Genomic DNA, 18,775 nt, shown 5'->3' with positions numbered 1-18,775 from the left:
ATAGTGAATTGGAGACCAACCTGGGCTATCAGACCGTTGTTTGTCTCAAAACAAAATTCAGTGGTTGGTGGTGGGGTTGACTATGTAGTGAGGTGCAAAGAAGCTTTGGGGGGCGGGGAGAGCTACCAGGAGGAAGTGGCATTTGAGACTTGGAGGAAGTTTAGGGGGAGGCATTCTTGGAAGACCTGAAGTGACAAGTGACAACAATCTTGGGGTCACCCACTGAGCAAAGCGACCAGTGTGACTTGTGACTGGGAGAGAGAACAAGGGAAGGGTGTTAGACGACGCTGAGTCAGATCTGAGCCAGCACAAGCCAGGGAGTGACAACCCTCCTACATGTCAGGTGTGCGGCTGTCCCGTGTCCATGTCCATGTCCCCCCACCCCTCCCCACCCCTTCGCCCGCCCCGGCTCACAGCAGGCTCACAGCAGTCTTCCCACGGCCTAATGGAGCAGGGGTTGGCAAACTTTGGCCCAAAGCCTACCCCAGCCTACAGCCTGTTTCTGTAAATAAGGTCTGCTGGCTCACAGCCTCACTTGCTCTTTCCTTCACTTACTGTCCGTAGCCATGTTGCCGCTACACAGGGCCAGAAATGCCACCTGGTCCTCCAGGAAAAGCCCGCTGAGTAGTTTTGGTAGGAGGCAGAGGCAGGAGCATCACTGCAAGTTCAGAGCCAACCAGGGGTAGATAAATGGAGCATGGAACGTCTTGACTCTACATTTCCCATTCTCCCCAAAAGCTTGCTCGTCCTTTTTTTTGGAGGGGAGGGGCGTTTGTGCTTTACAGGTAGAAGGAGCCCTTAGTTTTTAAATTCACAGAGCTAGTGAGTGGCAGAGCTGGGATTTGAACCCAGGATCTGCACATGTGCCTCAGACAGCTTTTCTTGATCATATCAAGAGTAAAGGACCCCAAAAGAACTTGGGGGACATGAGAGGTGACCTAAGACATTGAATTCAGGGGCTCAGTTTCTAGTAAGTCCCTGAGAGCAGAGTGGGGGGGGGCGCGTGGTGTGAGTGTAACCTTGAGAAAATAAGTTATCTACTTATCTGCCATTTCATCCCTTCCCATCCCCTTGCTGTTGGGGTAAGCTTGTGAATTCTTTCCTGCTTCCTCTTTCTCCACCCAGTTTCCTTTCCTTTCTCCCGAGTTTCGCTTCCCCTGCCCCCTGCCTTTCTCAGGCCCCCAGGGCTCCTGGACTTGCTTTTCACTCAGGGAATGTCCAGAAGAGAGGCAGAGTTTCTTTGATCTGAAGCTGATGGTACTGAGACTGGGTGAGTGGGGCCTGGGCCTCCTGGCCTCTTTCTATTCCACATTTGAGAACCTCCAAGGACCAGGTTGGGGCTGGCTTGGGGGCAGAAGGAGCTTATTCTGCAAGGACATTTGTCATCGCCACTAACTCACAGCACTGAGGCCAGGCCCCACAAGGGAAAGACCTAAGCAAGGACACAACAATCTGGATTGTAGTCACTGGAGCCCCTCAAGAACTGCTAAACACTCCCACCACATTAACCTGTTTCACCTCTTGGGACTAGTGGCGTGTAGATTCTGACACCTGGTCCTAGTCACAGACCACACATACACAGACTATAAACAGTCCAGCCCTGGGGCCTTGCGGGGACATGACATAAGTAGAGAGTTAGATAGGAAAGACCATCACAAAAATATATTCCACAGGGCCATGGTTGTACCACATGCCAGGCAGAGTCACAGGCTCACACACATCACAGCAGCAGAGCCCTTTTGGGAAGCAGACTCCCCCCCAGCAGTTACACAAACATCCTGCATGGGGTCATGGTCATTGCGTGACCCATCACAAACCCACCCATACCACACACACTGAGGTTTTATACACGTCACAAATCCGGCCAGACTACTAGCAGGTCACAGCTCCCGTCTGGCACCCTTCACACACACCCACTTGCCCGGGGAGTCCCAAGTGGCCTCACAGACCCAGACACAGTCACACCCAGGATCCTAGACGTAGCAGCTCCCACGCATCCAGACACACCCCCAGGGTTGCCGAGCCCTTACACCAGACCTTCACCCTGGAGCTTGCCTGTGGACATGACAAGTGCTGGCTGTGCCCCATGCCCCGCCCACTGGTGACATAGCCCGCCCACCTGCCTGTTGCTCCTAGGCGGGCCTGGCTGCTGGCAGGCCTGGGGCAGGGTAAATTGCAGGCTCAGCACCTCTGCCGGCCCTGACACTGTCCTGCTGCCCTGGCATTGTCGTTGTAGCCTGACCCAGCACAGCTGGGACGTGTCCCTCCTACCCACCAACATCCACTGGCAGGCAGGACAGGGCTCAGGGTCCCTGGGTAGTCCCACCCCTTAGGCAGCTGGGGTATGGGGGAAGTAGTGTGTGTGGGGGGGCTGGGTTCCGGCTGGAGCCCCAGTTTCCCATCCAGCTTCCAGAGCAGGAAGCAGCCAAGGAGGCCTGCACAGGCCTTCCTGTCCCCTCCTGGACCTGCTGGATCTGGGCAAGGGGGGGGGTGGGGGAAGGAGACAGGAACAAGATTCCCCTTGGAGCCTAGTCCCCAGGCATACACTGTGTTTTGTTTCTAGTGTGACCTTAGAGGTGTTAAGAGCTCACTCCTCTCTCCTTCCCTCCCCTCCTCTCTCATTCCTCCTCCCCTCCCTCTCCCTCCCCCCCTCGCCTGAGGGCTTTTGGCCTGCATGGCATTGTCAGTTTGTCAGTTTGGGGTGTGTGTGTGTTCCCAGTACGTATTCTTCTCCGTGTTTGTGGCTAGTGCCACATTTCTGCCCAGTGACAAGCAGGGTACTTTCTGTGGGTTCTCTGCTGGCACCGTTTGCTGGTGAGAGGATATACCAGTGGGTTTTTTATCTGGGACAGTTTTGAGTCTGATACACACACACACACACACACACACACACACACACACACACACACGCCTAGCATCTTCTCAGTTCCCTAGGTGTAAATGTTTGCAGTTAGTGTCAGTTCTGCTTGAAACTGGGGTGTTTTCTGTGTGTTTGTGGGTCTGTGAGAAAGATTTTTTTTGAAAGCTGTTGTGGGTTTTGTTTCTTATGTTTCTTATGTACATTTATGTTAGTTATGTGCCTTGTGGGTAGGTGATTTGTGAGTTACAATTTTATGTGTGTGTTTTAAAGACTTGGTTTAATATTTTTAATTATGTATATGGGGGGTAAGTATATGAGTGCTGGTTCCAGTGGGGGTCAGAGGTCAGAGGCATCAGAGTCTCCTGGAGCTGGAGTGACAGGTTAGTAGTGAGCTTTACCCGACATGGGTGCTGAGAACCGAACCCAGGTCCTCTGGAATTGCTGTAAAGGCTTCTAACTGCTGAGCCATCTCTCTGGCCCGTTGAGAGTGCTCAAGTTAGAACTAGGGCTTCAAGTGTGTGGGGGAAGTTGTTTATTACTTAATCACATCTTCAGGGTTAGGGTCACATGTAGGCCAGGCTGGCTTTGAACTTGAACTCCTCGTTGTCCTGTTTGTCTCTGTAGAGTGCTCCCAATACAGGTTTTCTGCAGCATTGAGTATGAAAGCCCCAGGCAAGCATTGTACCAACTAAGTCACACCCCTAGCCCAGAGGGCTACAAGTTGTCTGTAGTCTGTTTTGTTTGTAGTCCAACACGTATTTCACAGTTTGTACCCACGGTGTGTCTCCAACACACTGTGGCTGTCGGTGGCCACGCTAGAGGCCATCCTGGGCTCTGAGGCCTGCATGTCCTTTTAGACTGGCATCGGTGGAGGTGGGCATTTGTGAGCAGGTGACAGAGTCATCTCAGGCTGGTAACTTGAGTATGTGAGCTGTATGGGTCACTTTTGAGTGTTTGGAGGTGTCAACACTAGGATTGGGGGGGGGGGGGCTTCACTGTGTGCTGGTGTTTTCAGAGGAGAGAATTTCCTATCTTGTGAGGCCATTGGCTGTTGTGTGACCAGTGCCGGTTGGCTTTTGTGCTGAGTGGAGCCTGTCTGCGGTGTCCCCTTGCTGGCGGGTGCCACGCTGGCTTAGGGCTGGCTGTGGCAGCGGGCAGGGCAGGGCAGGGGCTGTGGTGGGCACTGGCCTTAAGCCCAGCCTCGGTATAAATATCCCCAGGCTGCCTGCTGCTGTTTACTCGCCCCGGCCCCAGCCCCGGGGGCGGCCCCAGCAGGGCCTGTTGGGGGTGGGGGGGTGGAGACCAGGCCACAGCACAGACATTTCCTTCTGCTCAGACAGGCCAGCAGCCTTGCTGTCCTCTCGTGGGTGGGGACAAGGTGGTGACCCCTTGTTTTAGGTTCCTAGGGGCCACCATTGGAGCTCTGACCTGGATTTCCCAGGGTCTGGGAGGCAACAGCAGGGAAAGGGACAGGAAAAAGTGAGGGTGAAGGCTGGCAGGGGGAAGAGAGGGGCAGGCTACAGACACCGTAACAAGAGCTAAGAGAGAGACTGCAGGACAACAGGGAGAGAGAAATGTGTTTGAGGGCAGAGAGAGGATGGGAGACAAGCGGGGGGGGGGGCGGTGACGCATAGATGGGAGAGGAAGGAAATGGGGACAGTGAGGGGCAGGCAGGGACCTCTCCAGAAAGGAGCCGGGGCTGGGGGAACAGGCAGGCAGAGAGATGGGGGTAGGTATGGGTACAGGGCAACAGCCATTGGAGACCAGACCAGGGCAGGACAGACAGGAGACATGGAGGTGGGGGCCGGATGCCCACAGAGGGGTTCTCCCTCCCTGACTCAGCCTCTCCACCCACCCCATCCCCAGATCAGAGGCAGAGGCGCCAGCCACCATGGGGGCTGCTCAGGCAGGGTGTGCCTTTGCCGTCTGCCCCCTCCTCTGTCTCCACCTTTCTTCCTGTCTCCTCATCTAATCCCCGTCCGTGCGTGGGGCAGGCCCCACCTCTGTCTCTCATTTGCAGACTCAACCATCTGAGTAACCCCAGATACTGACTCAATGGCTGTGCGGCTCAGCTCTTTTCAAAGTTATGTAACAAATTGATGGATGGCAGTCTTTTCTTACAGAAATTTAATGGTTGGACAGAACACTGGCCAACTGAAAATACTTTTGGCTCGTGTCCCATGGTGGGGTGCCAGTTGGGGGGCTCCCAGAAGACCTCTAGGCTGTGACAGCAGTGCCTCTCATGCACACACCACAATCCTTCCATCTTCTGCTCTCTGCCGTGTAAGGAAGTTTGTCTTCCTGTCTCCACCGCTGTCCAGCCCCGGCAGTCACATGCTGGCAGACTGGCCAAGTGGTATGTGGGAGAACTGTGTTCCAGTCTTGGCTCTGCCTGGGAGGCCAGGTGAGCTCAAGCATGTGCATGGCCTTGCTGGGCCACTTCCATGGTTGGTGACAAGTGGCAGTTGTCAGGAGGTGTCACTGCGTGCATGTGTCAGGCAGCCTGGCCCAGGTGGAGCTGCTGAGGACCTTTCCGTATTTTCAAGCTTCTTCATGCGAACACCCTCTGCCCCCTACTGTAGCTCTTCAAGTGAGTTTAGCTGACCCCCAGGGGTCAGGACCTTGGCTCTACCAAGCAGTTTTGAGGGTCCTGCAGGCATGGCCAGAACAGAATGCCACAACTGTCTCAGAGCAGCTTGGATCCTCGGGCTCTGACATGCTAGGCCCCATCTTCACAGTAGCAGGTCCCTTCTGTCTGCTGGGCCAGCAGGGGACGGGTGTGAGGCATGGGAAGGTAAGACGTCTGGGTTCCCACAGGCTGAGTCACAGGCAGCCATCTGGCTCTCATTAGCCCAGGGCAGCAGGGGGCTCTGTGGGGCGGGACCTGTGGCCTGCTGGGGGCAGGGACACTGGGGCAGGCTGGGGTGTGTGTGTGTGTGTGTGTGTGTGTGTGTGTGTGTGTGTGTGTGTGTGTGTGTGTGTGTGTGTGTGTGTGTGTGTGTGTGTGTGTGTGTGTGTGTGTGTGTGTGTGTGTGTGTGTGTGTGTGTGTGTGTGTGTGTGTGTGTGTGTGTGTGTGTGTGTGTGTGTGTGTGTGTGTGTGTGTGTGTGTGTGAGCGAGAGATGACTCAAGACCCATGATAACAGCCTATGCGTATTTGGAGAGTGTAAACAGGAGAGGGAGGAAGTGAAGAAAAGGAAAATTGTGGCTGGGAAAGGGGGTTGGTAGGGGACAGTCCCCTTCAAATTCTTTCTACACTCGAGCTGGCCCTGTGGTCCCCAGCTCTGCCTCTGCCAGCATACTGAGCCAGGGTGCCCCCTGGGCTCCCGACCCCCCACCCACAGGGAAGTCTCATTATGGGGCACCTAGGCTTCTGCTGCCCCTAACTGTGATGCCCGGGGAGACGGGGTACGGACATACAGAAGCAGAGCCATAAAGGCTGAGACAGAGGGACAGGCAGCCAGCCAGAGGCCTGGAGAGAAACAGAAATAGAGATGCAGAAGGAACCAGGAGGCCTGAAGAGTGAGGTGCAGGAGAGATGGGGTCTCAGTGGCAGCAGATATGACCAGTGTAGGACACAGGGAGGGAAATGGAGAAGCCCAGAGCTGTACTGGGGATCAGGTGTAGCCTGATGTGTGACAGCTGCAGCCACCAGGCGGTCGTTCAGAGCTCTGCTGTGGGCAGAAGGCTGGATGCACAGAAGTTAGGGACCTAGGAAACTAGAGGAGCGGGCAGTGATGTGAGGAGAGCCAGGTAGTAAGAGCAACACTGGGAGGTCAGGCGGGATTGGCCTGTGGGAGGCCAGGAGGGAAGACTGAGCTTCAGGCCAGACAGCTGGTAACAGGCTAGCTAGCACTACACAGCAAGACCCTGTCACAAAGAGAAAAGGCAGAGGTGGGGCGGAGGAGACGGGGGCAATGATGTTTCCAGGGAGAAGAGTGGGAATCCCATGAACAGAAGTGGGGACATTGTCTGAGACGTGCCAGGCCTAGGGGCCTGCCCTGCTGGCCCCTGAATCACTAAGACAGCCTGTGATAGACGGGCAAAGTGTGTCACTGGCTGGAAGGATGGGAGCCATCAGTCCCCATCTAGCTCTGGGCTGGGCACATCTTCGGGCTCCTCTTCATCAAAGTATCGCTCTTCTTCATCCCGTGCCACGATGTCCAGGTTGTCAAAGTCAGGGTTGTCATCCACCGTGCTGCAGAGAAGGGAGCTGTCAGGCCAGGCGTCAAGGGGGCCGAGGACAGGGGGGCTGAACTCTGGGGGATGCTGGGCCTTTTGGAATCCAAAAGGGGTGTTTCCCAATCAGTCGACATAAAAACACTGGTTTGGGGGGGCTGGAGGGATTACTTAGGAGTTAAGAGCACTGGCTGCTCTTCCAGAGGTCCTGAGTTCAATTCCTAGCAACCACATGGTGGCTCACAGCCATGTATAATGAGATCTGATGCCCTCTTCTGGCACACATACGTAACACTGTATATGTGATAAATTTGTTGTTGTTGTTTTATTTTGGTTTTTGGAGACAGGGTTTCTCTGTGGCTTTGGAGGCTGTCCTGGAACTAGCTCTTGTAGACCAGGCTGGTCTCGAACTCACAGAGATCAACCTGCCTCTGCCTCCCAAGTGCTGGGACTAAAGGCGTTCGCCACTAATGCCCGGCGGTGATAAATACATCTTAAAAAACCAAAACACTGGCTTCTCTGTAGACAGGAACACCAGAGCCTGCAAGCTTCTCAGCTTTTGCCTCCAAGGGCAATATGGTACTTTGACTGTCCCCATAGCCACCAGTTTCACTATGTGGACCTAAGTCACCAAGGCGCCACTCATCCAAGATAGCCGTTGTTCTATCTGATTTTATGGCATTTTGCTTGCATATACATTACTGCACTACACGTGTGCTGTGACCTTGAAAACCAGGGTTTCTCTAGGTAAGTCTTAGCTGTCCTGGAGCTCACTCTGGAGACCAGGCTGGCCTCGAACTCACAGAGATCTGCCTGCCTCTGCCTCCCGAGTGCCGGGAGCAAAGGTGTGCACCCTAAGCAATCTCAGCTCTACCTTGGCTCTGGCATCCTTTGTGTCCCTCACCCTCCCTCTTTGCAGATCTTCTCAGATGCCACCCACTGAGGCTCTGATAACACCCGCTCCCCCCAGAGCCCCACTGCCAGTGGAAGTTGGGCAGTTGCCCTCCCAATTGGAGGGGGCCTCTTTCAGGCCGGGGATCTGCTGCACCTATCCCTTGCTTTAACGCTCAGAGTCTGGATACACAGGCACACGGAAGCGTACATTGATCGTGGACACAGCAGGGTCTCTGCTGCCCTCCTGAAGGCACAGGGTTACGTCCTCACGCTTGATGCCCTTGGGTTGCCTAGTGTAATAGCAGGGCTGGCTCACAAGTGCCGTGATCCAACATTCTGCTCAGCCTCGCTCGGTGGCCCCAGCTAGCAGCGGATGAGCCCCACTGACTGGAGATCTGTGGGATCCCAGCATGGACCCTACAGCAGTGGTAACTAGGATTCCTGTCCCACGGAAGCTATTCATGGTCACAGTTCACATGTCACTGGGGCTGGATGTGAGGAGGCAGGATCCTGGCTCAAATGACAGCTATTTACCATGTGTCTTCCTTTCTCCCTTGAGACACTGTCTCATCGTGTCACCCTGGCTGGAAGTCAGAGACCCAACACGTCTACCTCCCACACGCTGGGAGGGAAGGTGTGCACTACCAGGCCCCATTTCAATGCTTTCTCAACACTCAGCTAAATGTCAGCTCACTTTATGCCTCTGCTCACAGATGAAGGTTCTAAGGCTCTGAGAGGGACAAGGCTGGCCCGAGACCCCAGCCATCAACCTTCATTGATCTGAAACCCACAGTGACTGACACCACCAGGACTCATGGTGGGGACCTACTCCAGGGACCCCTAGCACCACTAAGGAGGGCCTTTGAGGATAGGCAGGGACCTGCTTTGTGGCCCAGGGCCATCGGGGCTGGGCTGGGAATGGGAGGCACCTGTAGTCAAAGCCCCCATCTTTGCCATCCAGAAACCGTTGGTGCATGCGGCTGGTGAACTCCTCCCGCAGGATCAGCCTCTCCTCCGAGTCGGGCATCCAGGACTCCGAGTCTTTGTCTGACCTCTGGTCTGTGGAGATACCAGGATGGTGGCCTGAAGGCGTCTGACAAGCTATGCCCAGCCCCCTGCTATCAAGATGGCCCAATGCCTGCCCTCCTGGGGTGCACACTGGATAAAATGGGGATTCCGGGTGTACCACAGTGGTCAGGAGGAGATAGCAGGGTGCAGGGTGAGGGCAGACATGTCTACTGTCCCAGGTTAGGGCCCAGCCAGGTGGCACACGTGAGGAACGGGCCGGGGCGGGGTGTCCTGCTGCTGGCCCTCACCTTCCTCGTCACTGTCCTCTTCCTCCTCCAAGCAGGCCTCTTCCTCTTCTTGCTGCCGGAGCAGCTTTTGCTGCAGCTCCCGTTCCTGGTAGGACTGGAAGAGCAGGTCGGAGAGTGGGTAGGCAGGCGAGCTGGGGGAGCCGGGCCTGGGGGCCTGGGGGGCCGGTGTGCGGGCACTGAGCTCTTCCTGTGTGAGGTACTGCCCTATGTACTGCTCGTACAGCAGCGGGGCCCGGAACCGCATCTGCTCGTCGCTGAAGTACTCACCTCCTGTGTGGAAAAGAGGCAAGGTGGGTAGGTGTGAGCACATGATTCCAGGCCTGCACAAAGGGGGGTGCCCTGCTGCTAAGATGTATACATCTGGGCACACGCTAAAGCCACCTGCACACGCCCGAGGGACAGGGAGTATACAGCCCGGGCTGAGCACGTTCACGTCCCCAGGCCTGAGCCACTCTGTAGAGCAGGCTCTCATCACACTCAGCGATCCTCCTGCCTCTGCCTCCTGAGTGTTGGGGCATGAACAGCTACACCAGGCTCTTCTTCCTCCAGGAGTTCCACCTGTATTTTGTTCAGGGTGGCCTTGTATTCCCTCCTTGGTTTCCAACAGTGCCTTTGGTGCATGGTGTGTGAAGAAGGGAATTCCCAGTCCTTAAGGACACCTGATTATCACAGTGCTCTGTATGGTGTCCTCAGCCATGGCCATCTAAGATGCCACTTCTGCCAGCACTTGAAAGTGCTGAGGCAGGAAGAATTTGGGTTCAAGGATAGCCTGGGCACTGTGCCGTGAGACTGTGTCATCTACTGAGTTCTGACCCGATCTGAAGTTGGGCTGTGTCTCTGCTCTCTCTGTCTCAGAACTCGCCTCCAAGGATTTCTCTGGGCTCCAGCATTTGCACCCTGCCCCCTCTCCCCTCTCTCTGTTTTGGTTTTGTTGAGACAGGGTTTCCCTGTGCAACAGTGCTGCCTGTCCTTGATTCACTCTGTAGACTAGGCTGGCTTCGAACTCACAGAGATCCGCCTGCCTCTGTCATCCCAAGCACTGGGATTAAAGGTGTGCGACACCAACGCCCGGCTGTATCTTGTCTCTCTCAGCTTCAGTCTCCTTTTTTTCCCTCTGTCCCTCCCACCCACCGTCCCCCACACCTTGGATGAGCTCACGCAGGGCAGCATAACGCCGGTTACGCAGGCGGGTGCGCAGGGTTCGGGGTCGGGCAGTGCCTTGTCGGGCCACCTCGGCACAGTAGAAGTCAGCTCGGTGGTCCCCTCGCAGGTGGCCGAAGCAGGCCAGGTGCTCTTCCCGGAGGCCTGTGCGAAAGCGCTCCAGGAACACCAGTGGCTTCTGGTGATACAGCTGGCCCAGGATGGCCACCTTCTCATGCTCTGTGAGGTCAGGCTCACCCTGCTGCTGGCTGCACACAGGCAGGTGGCTGGCAGCGATGGCATGCAACATGGCACTCACAGCCGGACTCTCAGTCTGGGAGATGTCACCAGTGGGGACTCCTGGTGTACTCTCTTTTGCCTCCTTGTCTTGGGATGCAGACGGAACAGGAGTCTGGCTCAGCTCCCCCCAGTAGGCACGTCTGGGCTCCACACAGTCTGCGAGTCAAGGGGAGTCTTCAGTTAAAGGCTAAGAAGGCATCAGGAAGGGCACAGGCGGGAAGTGGCCAGCTGTTGGACACATACACAGTTCACATTTATTGAGCACCTACTGCATTGTGGGGAATGTTTTAGGTCCTAGACAGATCATGGGGAGCAAGAGGACAATGATGCTACACACAGTCAATAACCTAATTATAATTAACAAAGACATGGAATATGTAAAAAAAAAAAAAAAAAAAAACCCAAAACAGACAAGCCTAGCACAGTAGCACACACCTTTGATCCCCGCGCCTTTCATCTCAGAGGCAGGTGGATCTCTAAGTTCAAGGCTAGCCAGGACTACCCAGTGAGATTGAATCTCAAAAATAAAAAACCAACAACAATAAAAACTGAAAACACCAATGATGATGACAGTGACAGTGTGCGAATGAAAATCCAAAAAGGCCAGGAGGCAATGTGGGGACAGCTCAGTCTTAAGTGGAAGGGAAACAAACACACAGCCTGCCAGGAAGTGACAGCTGGAGAGACGGCTCAGCAGTTAAGAGCACTGGCTGCTCTGCCAGAGGACAGGGCTCAACTCCCACCACCCACGTGACAGCTCATAACTGTATCTCCAGTTCTAGGGGATGCGGCATGTTCTCCTGGCCTCCTTGGCAATCCACACTAGTGGTGCAGAGACATTCACATAGACAAAACACCTACACACAAGTAAAAATAAGCAAGTTTTTGATCTGAGTGAAAACCTGAAGTGCTGAGAGACTGAGTTCTGCACCAGCAAGCTACTCTGGACCCTGCCCGTTTCCTTGGCCATGACGTTAGGACACATCCACTTGTTCACTGTTCAGTGACTATTGTGGCCGAGTAAGAATGACCCCCACAGGCTCACACATTTGAATGCCTGGTCATCCCGGAGTGGCACTATTTGAAAGGATTACAAGGAGGAAGTGTGTGACTGAGGGTGGGATTTGAGTTTCTCAGTCTACGGATCAGAATGTGGCTCCCAGCTACTGCACCAGCACCGCCGGCATGTTGCCATGTTCCTCCGCCATGACAATGGACTAATAAATCTTTGAAACTAAGCCAGCCCCAACGAAATGCTTTCCTTTATAAGACTTTTATTGCTGTGAATAGACACCACGACCACGGTGACTCTTACAAAGAAAACATTTAATTAAGGGTGGTTGAGGTTCAGTCCATCATCATCCTATGGGCAGCATGGCCGCGTGCAGGAGCCAAGAGAGCTACATCTTGCAGGCAACAGGAAGTGAACTGACTGGCACGCTGAGGAAGCTTGAGAAAAAGACCTCAAGGCCCGCCCCTACAGTGACACACTTCCTCCAACAAGACCACACCTCCTGAGAGTGCCACTCCCTTTGAGGGCCATTTTCTCTTCATAGCAACAGAACAGTGACAAAGACAACGACCAACGTGCTCATTCACTTCCTTGTCCGAATGCCCACATTGCCCTGCCCACACTCGAGCCCGTGTGTGCAAAGCCCTGAGTCAGGAGTGTGGAGTGACCTACGAGGGCTCCCATAGCCTGATCAAAGACAACCCAGGCGAAGAACAGGAAAGGCAGGAGATGGGGAATGTCCTCCCGTGTATGTCTATCTTATTGGTTGTTGAAGAAAGCACTGGTTGGCCAATGAGGAAGCAAGATAAGTGGGACTAGGAGTCAAGGAGGATTCTGGGAAATGTAGTGAAGACATCCAGGCTGGGCTGAGCTAGTGAGAACTGTTTCACAGGCAGGCAGGAACTTCAGCAAATAGGAGAAAAGCAAAGATGGAGGAACCATGAGCCACTTTTAGATAACTGACTGGGATGGGGGGTGGGGAGGGGAGGACGGATGCTGGCTGTGGGTTTCAGCTATTGAAGCGAGAGAGGCTGGGGCTAGGGTAAGGGCCATGCAGTTGGAGGATGGTTAGATGCTTAAATGGACAAGCCCTGGGGGCTGGAGGGCTGGGAGGGTCAGGGGAAGGAAGGCCCAGGGCTCTCACCAGAGGACAGCCAAACTACCCCCGAGGCAGGGTCACAGGCAAGAAACAAATTGGGTTAGGGACACTGCCATGGGTGTGGGGGACACTGGAGAGGCTGTACCTAAGCGAATGCTGGGGCCATGGGCCTCCAGGCTCCCCCAGAGAGCTGGAGACATGGTTCTGTACATACACAGAGGCAGGCAGAGGGAAATGACAGACGGGGTGGAGGGGAGTGTGCGCAGACAAACCACAAAGCAGTTGACGCTGGGCAAGTCTGTGAAAGCTAAAACTAGGTCCTCCAAAGGCAGACACATCTTAATTGCTGGAAACTGTAACGGCAGGGTAGGGGTGAGGCGTTTCCACAGACACAATTATATTAAGGCTTTTAAAAATTGAGAGTTTAGCCGGGCGTTGGTGGCGCAGGCCTTTAATCCCAGCACTCGGGAGGCAGAGGCAGGCGGATCTCTGTGAGTTCGAGGCCAGCCTGGTCTCCAGAGGTAGTGCCAGGATAGGCTCCAAAGCCACACAGAGAAACCCTGTCTCGAAACCCCCACCCCCAAAAGAGAAAATGTTAATGTGGGTATTTTTGAGGCAGGGCCTCACTCCACAGGGTCTCACTTTGTGGCCCGGAACTATGTAGTTCAGGCTGGCTGTCAACTCAAGGCAAATTTCCTGTCTCCGTCTCCCAAGCGATGGATTACAGGGTGAGCCATCCTACCCGGAGATCATAAAGACTGAAATGTACATATAGACCACACAGGCATTCAGATACCCACTATTCAGCTGAAGTTAACTCCCGTTCTTGTCAAAGGACTTCGACTATACCTCACCCTCTCTCGTGTCAGGCTGCTCTGAAACAATGAGGTTTTTTTTTTTTTGTTTGTTTGTTTCTTCGAGACAGGGTTTCTCTGTGGCTTTGGAGCCTATCCTGGCACTCGCTCTGTAGACCAGGCTGGTCTCGAACTCACAGAGATCCTCCTGCCTCTGCCTTCCGAGTGCTGGGATTAAAGGCGTGCGCCACCAACGCCCGGCCTGGAGTGCCCACTTTTGACCAGGGGTTTTGTTTTTGTTTATGTTTTAAATATTTATTTATTATGTACACAACATTCTGCTTCCATGTCTATCTACACACCAGAAGAGGGCACCAGATCTCATAACGGATGGTTGTGAGCCACCATGTGGTTGCTGGGAATTGAACTCAGGACCTCTGGAAGAGCAGTCGGCGCTCTTAACCTCTGAGCCATCTCTCCAGCGAAACAATTGAGTTTTTAAAGGTGAGAGAGACAAAACAGCATTTTAAAGACAGCTGTGGGGCCTGGACCCCAGCACCTCGGAGGCTGCGACGGGAGCGGGGCCAGCTCGGGACGCGGGAAAGCCGCCGCCGGCCCTGGAGAGACGCGGCTGAGGAAGGCCGGCCCGAGGCGGGAAGGATGCTCAGGGAGGAGGTTTGCACTTGCTCGAGGCGTCGGCACAGAAAGAGATGGGTCAGCCGAGGCCCTGCGAGGGGCCCTCAGAGAAGGGAGGGGACCGCTCGCCCGCTCGCCCCCCGTCTCCCCCCCCCCCCCCCCGCCGCCCGCTCGCCGCCCGCCGCAAGGCCGCACAATCCGACCTCAGAGCGGACCGAGCGCGGAGGAAGCCGGCGGGCTGAGCTCGCACTTCCCACAGAGTCCTCGGCGCTGGCCGGAACCGTTTCCCGGTGACACCGCAGGGCCACCCCCCCCTCCCGCCCCTCCCGACGCCTGCGCCCGGCCGGTGCCTCACCGTCATCCGGCTTCCTCTCGGCCCCCGCCTCGGCCCCCGCCACGGCCTCCATCCCCGACCTCCAGCTCGCTAACCGCCGCGGCGGGCTCCGGAAGCCACCGCGACCTAGGCACTCACGGCCATTTCCGGCTAGGCGAGCCACCCTGGCCGAGGGGGCTCCGGCTGCACCCGGGCACCAAGGTTCCGGGTCAAAGGTGGGCCGCCCCTCCGCGCATGCGCGGCCCCGCCCCGGCCCGGCCAATCAAGGTGCGGAGAGGGCGCCGGGTCGCACGGATGGGGAGATTCGCGGGGCCCGACCGCCCGCGCGTCCTTAGGTCGCTGCTGTCCCTCCAGGGCCTCCCGTGGTGACATCTGTAATAACTGATGCGTGAGCGTCCTCCAGGAGCTGGAGCCCTCTTGTGGTCTCGAGTGGGCTTTTTAATTTTAAAATAATCCAGGTTTATATATATATTCGGTCAGAGGACAGTGCGTGGGAGTGGGTTCTGGGCACACAATTCAGTCAAGACAGCCTTTCTCTGTGTGGACGCGGCTGTCCTGGCACTCACTCTGCAGACCAGGCTGGCCTCGAACTCACAGATCCACCTGCCGAGCGCCGGGACTAAAGGTGTGCATCGCCACCACTGCTCGGCGACCCAGGCGCAGCATGTCTGACCAACCTCACCCGGCTTTGTAAGGTTCCACTCCCTTTTATCATTGTCACCCAGCCTGTGGCTGTCATGAGATGAAGCCAGGAAAAGGACTTTTGTGGGTTTTTTTTTTTGTTTTTTTTTTGTTTTTTTTTTTTTTTCGAGACAGGGTTTCTCTGTGTAGCTTTGGAGCCTATCCTGGTACTCGAGACCAGGCTGGCCTCGAACTCACAGAGATCCGCCTGCCTCTGCCTCCCGGGTGCTGGGACTAAAGGCGAGCGCCACCAACGCCCGGCGACTTTCGTGTTTCTAACACCTGCAGGTGTTTGAGGGAGAGCTGTGGGAACTCGCGGTGGGAAGGGGAGAGGACTGCCGCCCGCCCCAGGCTAGGTGGGAGGCTTTTAGGTAGGCTACGAGCCCAGGTGAGGCCCGAGGGGACGAACAGGAGGAGTGGAGAAGTGTCTCGGGCAGCACGGCCGGCATGAGCAGTCCCAGTACTGCAGTGGCTCCCTGTGGTCAGGAGGCAGAGCCAGCTTCCCTGAAGTAAGAGGCTGTGAGAGGCTCCGGTGGTCAGTGCCAGGTCCCGAGGGGCTGGCTCCCTAGCCCTAATGAGTGGTTGGAGCCTACGGGGTTTGAGGAAGGGACCCAAGGAAAGGAACTGGAGAGCACGACGAGGAAGCTGGTGATTGATCCAGAAACAGGGTTGCAAGAGTGGAAGAGGAAGAACTACATGAGCTTTCCCCGGAGTGGTGACAGCTACTCGGCTGCATCGCCAGGAGCGGCCAGCAGAGGGCGCTGCTGCCCAGCACGCACCCGCCAGAGCAGGGACAGTGAGGACGCCGCCTTGCCTTCTAGAGCAAGCTGACAAGGGCAGACATGGTGCTCCTCAGGCCTTGCAGCCTCCCTCCTGGTCTGGCCATGTTGTTGCAGCCCGGGGCTTGGTGCACTGTGAACGGTATACATTCCTCATTGCTCCTCAACAAGGGTCTAAGCTGGCCAGACAGTTAACTCTGGGCAGGCTGTGTCCCTACACAAGAGAGCCCTCCCTCTTCTTATTACTGCAGGGTCTCTTTCTTCTCAACAGCTGGGATTGTCACTGGCTACAAATATGTATTCCCTAGAGGGGGGGAGCCCTGAGAACAGGGACTAGAACCACTTCTGCAGTGCTCAGGGTCCCTAACTCAGTCCGGGATGGTGACAGGGCAAGTGGCCAGCACTTCCATGAGAGGCAGAGCAAAGCTGCCCTGAGAGTAGCACCCAGGCCAGACCTGGGGGAGGGAGAGGGGGGAGGGGAGGGGATGGATGGATGGCCCTGAGCCAGCCTGGTCTCTTGCTTATCTGTCCCACGGGAGGAGCGGCTGGGTTGTGTGAGGTAGAGACCCACGTTGCTTGAATGAATGAGTGAAAACATTCCCCGTCGAAGGCCTCCCAATCCCCATTAACGGCCAACTGCAGGAACACTTCAGGGTTTCCACCCTGATTCCTTCCTGGTAGGAGGTGCCATGTCATTTATTGAAAGAAACTAAAACAAAACAGCGTAAAACATCTCTTAAGTGCAGTTTGCTAAACTCCAATTAAAACATGGGTAAAGGGGAAGTGAGAATAATCCAAGGGACCACTGTAAAACTTTGGAGGTCTGGCACCCAGAAGAGCACTGGAGGAAGGAGGTGGAGAACTTTAGGGTCTAAAGGAAAGCCGGCCCCGCCCCCACCTTCCCTTCCCCCCTCACCCACTTCAGCCCACCAGAAACTACCAAGACTCCTGGAGTAAAAGGTTTCAAGTTCAATAGTCACACTCTCTCCAAATACAAAAAGTTACAATCCAACAGAACACAGACGCTTGTGTGCAAAGTTATGGGGGACTCAGACATCATATAAAAAGTTAGGTTAAAGGTGATTTTGTTGTTTGTTTCGAGGGTGTGGCTCTTCCTCGGTTACCTGAACTCAGCAAAGAAAGTTATTTGATGAAGTATCAACGGCTGACCCACAGTAAAAACAAATTCTAAAAATTAAAAAAAGCATAATTACCAAAAAATATGTCACTGCTTCCTCCCTCTGCATTTTGCTTCTTAAACTTTTTTTTTTATTAAAGTTTTTGAATTTTTTTTTTAAATCCTGAAAAGTAGACAGTAAAACAGCTCCTGGAAGAATTTACAACCAACTGCATGAGTCTGGGAAGCCAAGGGGCTAAAGCAGGGTGGGGAGGGGCAGACAGGCAGGGGTCCTCCCCAGTCACTGTGGGCTCACTAGGTAACCAAAGGAGAGGAGGCTTCATTAGTCAAAAAGGCAGGGAGAGGAGAAAGTGGAGGGACAAAGATAAAGGGTCACGGTCGCCTGTTTGAATCCAGAGGAAAAAAATGCCTGGCCTGTATGAAGGGAGAAGCCCCTCTGGAAGAAGTGGGCTAGAAGGAGACAGCCCTGGGATAACTCTGTCCCAGCACCACAGGACGCAGAGGGGCTGCAAGGGGCCACGGCAGCGCTAGCAGCGGCAGCTGGCACGGCCTCCAGAGGCTGCAGCACCCGAGCACGGGCTACTGTGTGCTTGTGCCCCCCTGTGTGCTGCCCGAGTAGCCCCCATAGTCGTAGTTCCCGTAGTACGGCGGCCACGGGCTCTGGTTCTGATAGTACTGGCTCCACTGCTGGGCGTACTGGGGAGAGAGCAAGAGCACCAGGTTACCTCCTGCCACTCCAGACTGTCCCCTTTTCCTTCTCATATTCCACCCTCAACACATGGGTTCTCTGACTGAGAGCAAAGTACTTTGGAAAGGTTAAGGGCTGACCTGAAGTCACATAAATGGGCAGCAGGGAATACAGTCCTAGGCTGCTGGCTTTGTTGGCTTCCTTTGCAGATGTGGTGGCCCCAGGACCAACTTGGACTAGCACTTGGCAGCCCTAGTCATGGTGCCAAAGCTGGACTCAGCTCAGCCAGGCTGGCTTGCTGTACTGGGGGCCAGTGACTACACACCAGTTATTTATTACCCAGTGAAGAGCAGTCTACCAAAAGCTTTAGAACAAGCTTTAAAAGTTCTAAAAGTTCTAAAAGTTTGAGGCAAGCAGCCACCCACTTTTCAGGAATAGGCAGGAAACCAAGTCTGGACACACACACAAGGATGCTCCCAGAAGCCCCACTGGAGGTCCATCTTGCACTTACCTGCTGATACTGGTTATAGCTGGGCTGAGGGTAGGTCTGGGCAGTGGGGGGTGGGGGTGGGGTATAGGGGGCAGGATTGTAGGGGCCATAGCTCCCATAGTTGTAGGCAGGTGGTGGTGGAGGTGGAGGTGGTGGGGCTGTGTAGCCCTGGGTGTAGCCTCCTTGGTTGTAGGGCGGCTGGCTGTAACTAGGCTGAAAAGAGAAAAGACAAAAGCTCCATGAGACAGACAGCACAGCTGGCATGGAGGCAGCTTCCCTGACAAAGGCAACTCTGCTCAGCTGTCTGCTAAGGGAAGCAGCAGACCCTAGGCCTGAGCTCTGAGACCTGAGGGCAGCAAGGCACATGGCACTTCTAAACCCGCTTCAGTTTATAAAACCATCTCAGTACAGCTACCGCCCTCTGGCCTATCATGAA

The 18,775-nt window shown here is 55.1% G+C and overlaps 2 protein-coding genes across 8 annotated transcripts in view; both read right to left on the bottom strand.

The window, feature by feature from the left end:
* Nucleotides 1-5,926: 5,926 nt before the first annotated feature.
* Ccdc97 (coiled-coil domain containing 97) lies at nucleotides 5,927-14,777 on the bottom strand. 2 transcript variants are annotated; one of them, XM_027430394.2, is made up of 5 exons: nucleotides 14,585-14,777; nucleotides 10,392-10,844; nucleotides 9,249-9,518; nucleotides 8,862-8,991; nucleotides 5,927-7,057 (listed from the first exon to the last, which is right to left on the bottom strand). In XM_027430394.2, exons 1-5 carry the CDS (start codon nucleotides 14,634-14,636, stop codon nucleotides 6,937-6,939), a joined length of 1,026 nt encoding a protein of 341 aa, XP_027286195.1. In that variant the 5' UTR covers nucleotides 14,637-14,777; the 3' UTR covers nucleotides 5,927-6,936. The 2 variants fall into 2 exon arrangements, with proteins under 2 accessions (XP_027286195.1, XP_027286196.1); XM_027430395.2 differs by having other exon boundaries at nucleotides 10,392-10,916; nucleotides 14,585-14,760.
* A 1,924-nt stretch (nucleotides 14,778-16,701) lies between these two features.
* The window catches only part of Hnrnpul1 (heterogeneous nuclear ribonucleoprotein U like 1), a 36,373-nt gene continuing 34,299 nt past the window's right edge, over nucleotides 16,702-18,775 (bottom strand). For 5 of the 6 annotated variants that reach the window (XM_027430393.2, XM_035449572.1, XM_027430389.2 and 2 more), the window contains exons 14-15: nucleotides 18,361-18,552; nucleotides 17,741-17,857 (exon numbers count right to left, since the gene is read on the bottom strand). In XM_027430393.2, the coding sequence (XP_027286194.1) occupies nucleotides 17,741-17,857; nucleotides 18,361-18,552 (309 nt within the window). Of the gene's footprint in view, nucleotides 17,858-18,360; nucleotides 18,553-18,775 lie in introns of all 6 variants that reach the window. The other variant, XM_027430388.2, reaches the window with a different exon arrangement.

Source organism: Cricetulus griseus, chromosome 9, assembly GCF_003668045.3.
Source record: "Cricetulus griseus strain 17A/GY chromosome 9, alternate assembly CriGri-PICRH-1.0, whole genome shotgun sequence".
Classification (NCBI taxonomy): domain Eukaryota; kingdom Metazoa; phylum Chordata; class Mammalia; order Rodentia; family Cricetidae; genus Cricetulus; species Cricetulus griseus.
Note: the sequence above shows the minus strand (reverse complement) of the source record. Positions and strands in the feature narration are given on the sequence as shown.